The sequence below is a fragment of the Wasmannia auropunctata genome, unplaced genomic scaffold (assembly GCF_000956235.1).
Source record: "Wasmannia auropunctata unplaced genomic scaffold, wasmannia.A_1.0 LD335978.1, whole genome shotgun sequence".
Classification (NCBI taxonomy): domain Eukaryota; kingdom Metazoa; phylum Arthropoda; class Insecta; order Hymenoptera; family Formicidae; genus Wasmannia; species Wasmannia auropunctata.
The window spans coordinates 49,000-58,870 of NW_012026912.1; the positions used below are offsets into that span (position 1 = coordinate 49,000).

General features: G+C 40.4%; 1 protein-coding gene across 1 annotated transcript; it reads left to right on the top strand.

The window, feature by feature from the left end:
- The first annotated feature begins 339 nt into the window (after positions 1-339).
- Positions 340-9,569, top strand: LOC105454645 (zinc finger and SCAN domain-containing protein 12-like). Its single transcript, XM_011697406.1, has 3 exons — positions 340-673; positions 7,457-8,225; positions 8,665-9,569. The coding sequence occupies exons 1-3, from the start codon at positions 340-342 to the stop codon at positions 9,344-9,346; spliced, it is 1,785 nt and encodes a 594-aa protein (XP_011695708.1). The 3' UTR covers positions 9,347-9,569.
- Positions 9,570-9,871: the final 302 nt, after the last annotated feature.

Genomic DNA, 9,871 nt, shown 5'->3' on the forward strand with positions numbered 1-9,871 from the left:
CACAGACGGTCGGGCCGGGTGACGGACGGGCGCGACGTAGACGCCGACGTCGCACAGACGGCGACGGCGACGTCGTTCGCGGAGCAGTAGGCAGAGCAGCCAGCAGCGACGGCGACGGACGCGCCGTAGTCGCGGCGGCCGTCGATCGTGACGACGTCGGTGGTGCGGTTGGTGCTGCGGTTGTTGGTGTCGAGCGTGTTGGTGTTGGTGTTGTACCGCGTGGGTGTCCCGCTACGGGGTCGAAGCCGTCGTACCTGGTGACCGGACCACGACGACGGCCATCGCCATCGCCAGCTCCTGCTGTCGGCGGCCTTGAGACAACGGATTCGCATTACCACTATGCCACGCTGTCTCATGGCGAAAAAGTGGAAGTGGAATCAGTGGCAGGCACGCGTGGATGATCAGCAGATCGAGCAGAAGGACGCGACGCCGCTCGGTGCCGCCCTGCAGGAACAACAGGCGCAACATCACGCTTTACATCAGACCGCGAATGCGATGGAGAAACGGCCGCATAGGCATGAACCTGAGGACGAGGAGATCGACGTGGTCGGGGACGTCGATAATCATCAGGTCGACCATCAGCAGACCTGCTGGGGGCCGCACAGTCCCACGGCGGGGGCTACGGCCCCTAGCCCGCCACCCCTCAACGCCTCCGGCGCCCTTTACTATCACGGTAAGTGGGACTCACGAGGGGCCCCTTCCTTCCCGCTTCACATTGCGGCAGTGTGGGACGCGGACGCGCGAATCGTCCGCTTTTACACGGGGTGTAGGTTAGACGCCACGCCCAAGATCGAGGGATTTTTTTCCTTCAGGAAATTCATTCGTGAAATCTGCGAGGGAAGGGTTTCGGGGATCGTCATTTTTTCCTTTCTCTCATTCTTTCCGTCGAAGACCGTTGCTTCGAGATGACACACGGTGGAGGACCGACCATGCGTCCCCGAGCATGCAGGGTGACACACCCGTCTATTACATGCCCGCGTGCACTATAGACAAATTGCGGTAGTTGTTTAAACGCGCCATGATTACGACGGCATGGTAGTCTCGTTGGGAATGCGGAAAGATAGGAGGCCTATTAAAGATCGCAGAATCGTGATCGCGATTACGCGAGCGTTTCCGCGACCTGTGGGAAACCGCCCGCAAAGTCGGCCATGTGTCCGCGTGCAATATATGCGTATACATGGCGCGACACACCCGTTCTCCGTAGATTGTTGATCGCGTCGGCATGCCTTCAGCATTAATTTCCTTAACATTGATTGTGAGTCACGAAACCAATATATCGTTAGATTTCGCCTATCGCATTTTATTGAGCTCTCAATCAGACAGGGTGGAAACTGATTGCGTTGACGTCGGTGGTTGTTGTGTAACCATTCGTATCCAGAACGGTCGAATTGCTTTTGTGACGTAGATGCCAATGAGAATACGCCTACGGTATAGAATTATGGTCAAGTGGAGTATTTACCGAGTACTCTTCGTGAGAAGCTTGTTTTTGCATTTATACCTTACACAGCAACACTATGCGTGAATTCTATACGAATTACGTAATCGTATTAAATGTGCGGTTCTTGTAATTGTAATTTTTTAAATGTTAGTCTTAAATCATTCCCAACAACTAGAAGATTTTTGAAAGAAAAAAAAATAAACTTGTAAATTTCCAAAATTTTTATTAAACTTTTCATTTAATATGTCATATTTTTTTATATTATATTTTAATATATTTATCACATACATGTGTGTGAAACACATCGAAGGAATATTATTACAAAATTTAAAGAAAAAAATAGCAGAAACCTTTTTCTATCAGTTAGAAATATTATTATTATTATTATTATTTTATATAATAAATAATAACATAAAATAATATAACATTGTGGTAAATTTATCTTCTTGTTATAAATTTATATGTGCGCACCACCTACATGAATTTATTCCGCAAAAATAGGGCGCATAAAAATTTTGCGTGCATAAGTCAATCGCTAGTGCTCTGAAGCTAACGCCTATAAGTATTCTTGAAAGCCAGGACTACAGAGTAACGACCTCTTTTTATCTCATTTATGCAGCTTATAGACAGTGCAGTGCGCACGTGCTCGTACAATGGCGCAAATGACGCTGTTATGTAACAAGTGTTCTCTGCGTGTCGTTATGCGCGCCACGATGTGTGACTACGATTGAGTTTTGCTAATCAATTTCCTCAACGTTGTATTTAAGATTATGTAAGACTTGGTTGCAACGTTCTAAAAAAAGATCGTAGCTTGATTTTTTTTATGTTTCAAATAATTAGAATTAGTAGTACATTTCAATAATTTCTATATTTAATAGAAACTTTTTAAATTTGAAGAATATTTTACAACAATACTCTTTTTGTTCATATAGTAAAAAATTCTACACCCGCTATTGTAGGAATTTTTCATTTTTAATGCTTAAAAGATGTTGCGACATTTATGTCGCCTTATGTGCCTACACACACATTTACAAATATTAAATAAAAGAATTATAAAGAAAAATCACGTAAAGTTTATACATTATCGTAGAGATTAAATTTCTAACAGGATAATAAATTACAGTCACGCAAGAAAAGTGTAAGGATTTATGTCTATTAACAGGTTTCATCGTCCTTGACTTTCGTTGTGCGATTAACGATTGGTTTTTACTCACTGGGTAACGTAATATGTTATGTGATATGATCTTACCACATTTTTGACCATCTGTGAAGCAAAGTCGAGAGTAGTAATGATGTTTCTTATAGCAAGGGACTCGAAAGGACAAGGGACTCTTAGAAAAGAATGACACTATTAACCTTTTTGATAACTTATCATAAAAGATATAATTTAATTAGAAAGTCTAAACAGCTCGTTAAAGTTATATCCACACGCATATAATAAATTTTATTACTAAGATTTTATTATAGCTACCTGAGACATTTTTTAAATTCGTTATATCCGCATATATATTTCATGTTTACTATATTATAAATCTACGAATATCTCATCGTAATAGAACAAAAAAAGTAACTTTTTATTGCTTACTATATAGAGAATAATTTATATCCATATGCACAAAAAATTTTATTACTAACAGTAAGATTTTATTATAGATGTCTTTTGATATAGTCTTGTCTTTAGACGATTTTTAAATATATTTATATTTTATATTTATTAAACATGATGTCTTAAACACAATATATTACACATCTATGATAAATATCTTATCGCAATATAATAGAAAAATAATTTTTATTATCTACTTACAATTTTTTTTATCAAAAATTTTTATTTTTTATTTGTATTAAACATATTATTTTTTGTTTTAAACATTTTATTTGTATTAAACATCTTAAACATATTAAATTTCCTCGTGCAATTGATCGTCGTATAAATATCATTAAATGCTCATTTTCTCTCTACGAAAACAAATATTAATAGCTATTACAAATATATAATTCAACGACTACAGAAGTATTGATTTATTTATATATTTAATTATGTAGCTAGTTTGAGAGATCAAGTATAATTATTTATACTTGCTGTTTGTTTTGCGCACACAGGGTCGATAAAGATCAGAGGCGATAAACCGACAGGAATGTGCGGAATGTTCATTCAAGGTATATAAATATGCTTTATGGGCTATATCTGTGATCTGTGATAGATAACGTAGATATAGAATCCACCTAGAAGTCATAGATAATCCATGTCACTTTGTACATCGCTCTCTACATAATAATTTGTATTGTTTCCTAATTGTAAGATATTAAGATTTAGATAGAGCCAGGGATTATCACGATATCAAATAATTTAATCACATACTTTGAATAAGAGTATACTATACTCTTCTGTTTATTAAAAGCACCTTTCTCTTTTTCATTATAATTCCGAGAATAATAATAACACCACGGAAATAGTAAATCTCTAGTCCGTAAATTATAATTTTTCAAAAACGTATATATTTTTTATTAATAAAAAAATATTAAACAAGTATACTATGGTCAACTGTATTTATAACTGATAAATAAATACAATAAATGGAATAAATGTTGTAATAAAAGTTTACAACTTAGATTATATTCTTTTTTTTTGCTTCTCTTATGTCTCTTATAAACTATCTCTTTTAAAACTTCACTTGCATCTACAAATAGACAGCGTGATTAATGACTGCCACGATGACGAAACATGTAAATTACTTGATAAATACATGTACATATATAACGAGTAATAGACTTATTAATTTTTGTTGTCACTGTCGCGTCACTTCCGTCATCCTTCGATCTTCGGATCGCTTGAGAGAAAAAAAAAGAGGAAATAGGATCGAAAGGAAAAGCTCGGCGTTAACATTAAACGCAACGGAGATTTTTATCGGTCTTTAAAAGGGCCTAGAATCAACGGACTTGTGGGAGCGCGTGCGGAGCGTTCATTCGCCGTTATTGATTCCCCCCGCCGTCCCCATCACAACCCTCCTGCACGCCCCGTTCACCCTTCCCTCCTCCTCCTCCTCCTCCTCCTCGACCCGCCGCACAACTGCGCTCCTTCTGCCGTTGATGAAATGCACTTGCAGACACGGCCACTCTCCTTTACCTCTGTGTTGACTTCCCTTTATTTCAGCCAATAATAGGTACGCGCCAGCTGATCGATCGCGCGCGCAGCACACTTTTCTGATTTATCGCAAGTGCCGCCTTCTCCTAGGATCCTCGTGAGGGTCCATCGAAGGGAAAAATAGCATCTTGCTGAAATAGAGTGCTCGGCAAGAGGCGTGTTTGATGCACATGATGATTCTTACTCTTTGTTGAAAATTAAAAACAGTCTTTAAAAAATGTCAAAAGATTTATCAACTGAAGAAGGTATTTGGGCAAATTATGCTTAAAGTGATGCAATTTTCTTTTTCAGTCTAATTCTTTATAGACTTTAAGCAAGATGTTGACTGTCTTGAAGGAGAGAAAGCACACAATTACTAAAATATTCAACGTTAAAATTTTGAAAATTGTAAGATATGACAAAGTAAATTTAAATTAAGAGAAACTTTTCGACAAAGCATATTTCAGTAAAAGATTATTTTAATTATTTTTAATAAGACAAAATATTGTCCTGTTCATCAAATATTTCTATTATCGAACTCTACAACAAAAAAATAGTTATACTTGCCTAAAACCAATAATTAAATTAATTATTGTTAAAAGAATAATAGATATCTAAAGAAATAAATTTTGTCAGAGATAGAAAAAAGCTCTTGCACAAAAATCTTTGTAATAAAATTTCATACTTAATAAAAATAATTGTTAATTGTTATGCCAATCTTAATTTTATAATAAACTTTTTATATTTTATGTTGCAAATTATTTTATTTTTTTTTTAGCTACTACATACATATTCGTGCTGTAACATTTTTCCGCACAATTATTTGGCTTTAAAGAAAAACTGAATCAATTTTCTTTCTGTAATAATGACCAATTCAACTGAGATTGTTGAGACGTTCAAATTGGAGGCATAGAAATGGTCATTAATTGTTCCCTGCGTAATATAGTGTCTTCTGCACTGCTTACGGCATGGACTTTTGTATTACGTAACCCGCTGTACGGTACGCGTATCGATTTCGTGGCGTAAAACGTCGAAAGTCGTTCATTGCGTGCTCCATTGCATTGTCAGGAACAATAAAAGAAACGCGAACAGAATTTAAATGGCATCAATAACTAATAACAAGGTACCAATTTGATATGATGAATTGCAAGTAATAGTGATTCAAAATGATACGATAAAAGATGCGATAAAAGAACTTGTCCAAAATATCTCGAGATCAGCAAATCTCGAAGATATGTGTATCGTATTGTTATTTCACCATCGTTCAAATATAATAAGTCATGTTAATTTACCTTTTTTTTGTAATTGCGTTAATAAGTATTATTCTGTTATCTACCTCTTTTTTGCTACAATTTTCTCATTTTGTCAAAGATAATGCAAAGATAGTCATACAAAGGTTAAACTGCAATTAGACGAATTAATATAAATTTTAATTACGTAAAATTCACATTTCTGAAAGTTTAACTGTTATTAACTAAGCATAGTATTTTCAAATAAAAGAAAAATGCCTGCTTTATGCAGAGTTTGAAAGCAATCTTATAATACATTGAAATAAGATTATATTAATTTAAGGATTAATATAATCCTATTTCTCTCTCAATCTTTAACATAGTCCTATTACGTATATTAATAGGACTATATTAAGGATGCTATATTGTACATTGACGCAAGTTTAGAAAAAATGATTTCAAGAAAAACGCGTTAATTTTACGGATTTCAACATTTCAATAAATTTCTTTAATAAATTACTCAATCAATTATTTAAAATCCTCAAAACAAACCTATCTATTATAAAAAAAAGCCTTTAGATACCTAGGAAGTAGAATTCTTAATGGTTAACGAGCTGGTATTCTAATTGTGACAGCTTTAATGATGCGTACTCTCATATAATGGCGCTAGAAAGTAGAATGTTTGAAAGAAGACATTGTTAGACGCGCCGTTTGCATTCCCCTCCCCCTGAATTCTTCCCGATTTCCTCTCCGCTCCGCGAGCAACGTTGCGAGCTCCGCTCTTCGCCCCCCTGGACAACTCTGCGCAACAGCGAGCGACGCGCAACAGATACACACACCGCGTTATTATACACCCCCGCGTTCACGTGCCGCGCTACTACCACTACTTGCGCACCCGACTCCTGCACCCGACTTTTTTTTTCCCGTTCCCCTTTATGCCCGTTAATGACCGTATATGGTGGAAACAGCTGGCGCGCAGGAAATGAAACGCCACGCAACTCCGTGAGTGATTCACGAACTCAAATATTCATGCCGCGCCGCCGAGAATGAGTGAGATGTTATACGTGCATGCACCGCACCTTCGTTACCCCTCTTGCCGTTGTATCGCGGATGTTCTATTCGAAAAAATTCTCAAGGGGTTATTATAAATCGGATAGCAGTTGCTATCCGCTTTCTTTGTGCAACATTTCGAGTATTTAGTATACGTTAAATACTCGCCCGATTTGTATTTTACGTTTAGGTGTACGACTCACACATAAATAAAACTTGGATTCGCAGTTACCTTAGCAATAAATTATGAGAAAATAAGAAGTACATAGTAAATAAAAAAAAGAGATAGATGGCAATATTCCAGACTAGGATTATTGATGATCTTCAGATTTCTCATTATTGAACTAGTGAAGTTAGTAGTTTAGCACCTACACAAATCAGACGCGGAGTGTCTGATTATAAAATGCTTATTCCTCTCTTTACGGAAGACATATAATAAATCACTACCATGATTAAATGCAAATAGTCCTAATGATTCTAACAAAATTTATGACGAGCGTTTAATAAGAATTCTCGGCTTTACAAAAAAAAAAGAAAAAAAATGCCTTTAGTCCACAGCCTAATCGAATGTTATGTCTGCATGTCTAGATTGATTTATTTTTTTCCCTCTTACAGGCTACACACACGAGGCGTGGATTAATCACGAGGAGCCGCCCAAGTATGCGACGTTGCGCTCCGCGGCGGAGCTGGCGCGTCCGGTAGCGCCGTCGCCGCCACCTCCGGTAGCGCAGCAGGAGCTACCGATTTCGATGCTGACTGGGCCGGGTATGCACCAAGCGCCGTCGCATCAGGTGACGGTAATCACCACGAATCCGACATTATCGTCTTCGTCCTCATCGTCGTCCGCCGCATCGGCGTCGCTATGCCTGCCGCCGCGGAAGAGCCTCTCAATGTCCTTCACCAGCACCGGCACGGCGCTCTCCCTACCGCCGAAGAAGAAGGACATCTACCGTCCTTACAGCCTGCAATCGATCTCAGAGATACGCACGTCTGCCGAGGAGGATCTATCGGCCGCGCAGGCCATTCTAGATCTTAGCGCGTCGCCCGCCGCACCCACGCATTCCGTTTTTATTCACACCCTGTCGCCACCGCCGCCGCCACCGCCGCCACCACCACCTCCACCCGCCGCTGCCACCGTTGCTGCAGCGCCGAACGTGCCCGCACCGCAACAGCAGCAACAGCAGCAACAGCAGCAACAACAACAGGAACAGGAACAGCAACAGTTACAATCGGCGTCAATCACGAGTATACCGGTTTCCGTGCTCGTGCCGGTGCCTAGCTCGCAGACCAATCAGCTACGCCAACAGGAGCAAACGCCACCGCAGCCGCAGTCGCCCGCGACCGCGGAAGCCACCGGCGGAAACTGCAACGTCGGCAGGGACAGGTGAGTCTCACGCTTCGACAATTTAACCCCCTTCCCTCTTTTGCTTTCTTTTCGGAGCAGCGGAGTAGTAATTCATAAATTGTGAAATTCTGAAAGTATTTTCTTACTTACGTATATTTTAGTTTAAACAATTGTTTATTAAGTAACATTAACACACTTAACGATCGATATTTCGAAAAAGAAATATCATTTATAGAGGGCACGATATAAAATATTAGAAATTACGTTGTATAAGATTTTATATTTAATGTTTGGAGACGTATAAATATAATGCAGGAGGCTAAATAAAGCGACAGTAAAATTTATTTTCAAATCTTGATGCTCTCACATGTATATTTCAAAACATTTGGGCCTCTACCATCCTAAACGGCTAAACTGCACGAAGTTTCGAAAGCCTCGTCATCTGAGAATCGTCATAATCATGTTCGCCTTCCAACAGCACCACCAGCGGCAGTAAGACTGTCGCCTACACCTATGAGGCCTTCTTCGTGTCCGATGGCCGATCAAAACGACGCGGCAGCAGCAGCAGCAGCAGCAACAACAACAACAACAACAACAATGGTGCTGCCGTGCCTGAGAAAGAGGCGGCCCAACCGGACAGGCCCAAGTTCACGTGCACCGAGTGCGGCAAGCAATACGCCACGTCGTCGAACCTGTCGCGGCACAAGCAGACGCACCGTAGCCTCGATTCACAATCGGCGAAAAAGTGCATCCACTGCGGCAAGGCGTACGTCAGTATGCCCGCCCTGGCGATGCACGTGCTAACGCACAAGCTCGCCCACAGCTGCGGCGTCTGCGGCAAGATGTTCTCGCGGCCCTGGTTGCTACAGGGTCACCTGCGCAGCCACACCGGCGAGAAGCCGTACGGATGCGCTCACTGCGGCAAGGCGTTTGCCGATCGCTCGAATCTACGGGCGCACATGCAGACGCACTCGGCCGACAAGAATTACGAGTGCTCGAGGTGCCACAAGACCTTCGCCCTCAAGTCCTATCTAAACAAACACCTAGAGTCGGCGTGTCTGCGCGACGAGGAGATGCAGCAGCAACAGCAGCAGCAACCGCAGCCGCAGCATGCCGATAATAACGCCACGCAGCAACAGAACACCAATCGAGGTTTGTAGCAGCGCTTCGAGAAGGAGAACAACGACATCACGAGGATCGAGGGCTCGAGAGAGAGCTAGCGGTGCTCTATGATCGCCGCTTGATCGATCGCGAAGAGGCGCGAGGGTACGAAGAGCAGAGGAGAGGATATAAGGTTTGCCGTAGATTTTAAGTAGAAAAGTGCCAGTAGAGACAGAAATGAGAGCGAGCGAGCGAGTGAGAGAGAAAGAGAGAGAGAGAGAGAGAGAGAGAACGAGCGAAAGAGAGAGAAAGAGAAGGAAAGAAAGAAAGCAAGAGTGAAAAGGGAAGACGAGTAGAGAATTAGAAAGAAAGAAAGAAAGGGAGCAAGAGAGAGGGAGAGCGTGAGTTTATTAATAATGTCTAACACATTAATAAAAACGTCCAGTAATGTTAAGTCGTAAAAGAAGAAAAAAAACACGTCGAAGGATGACGTCCACACTGCAGAGTCTAGTCACTCTAGTCTATTATATACCTATTACATTATATGATATATTATTATATTATATTATATTATTATATATATA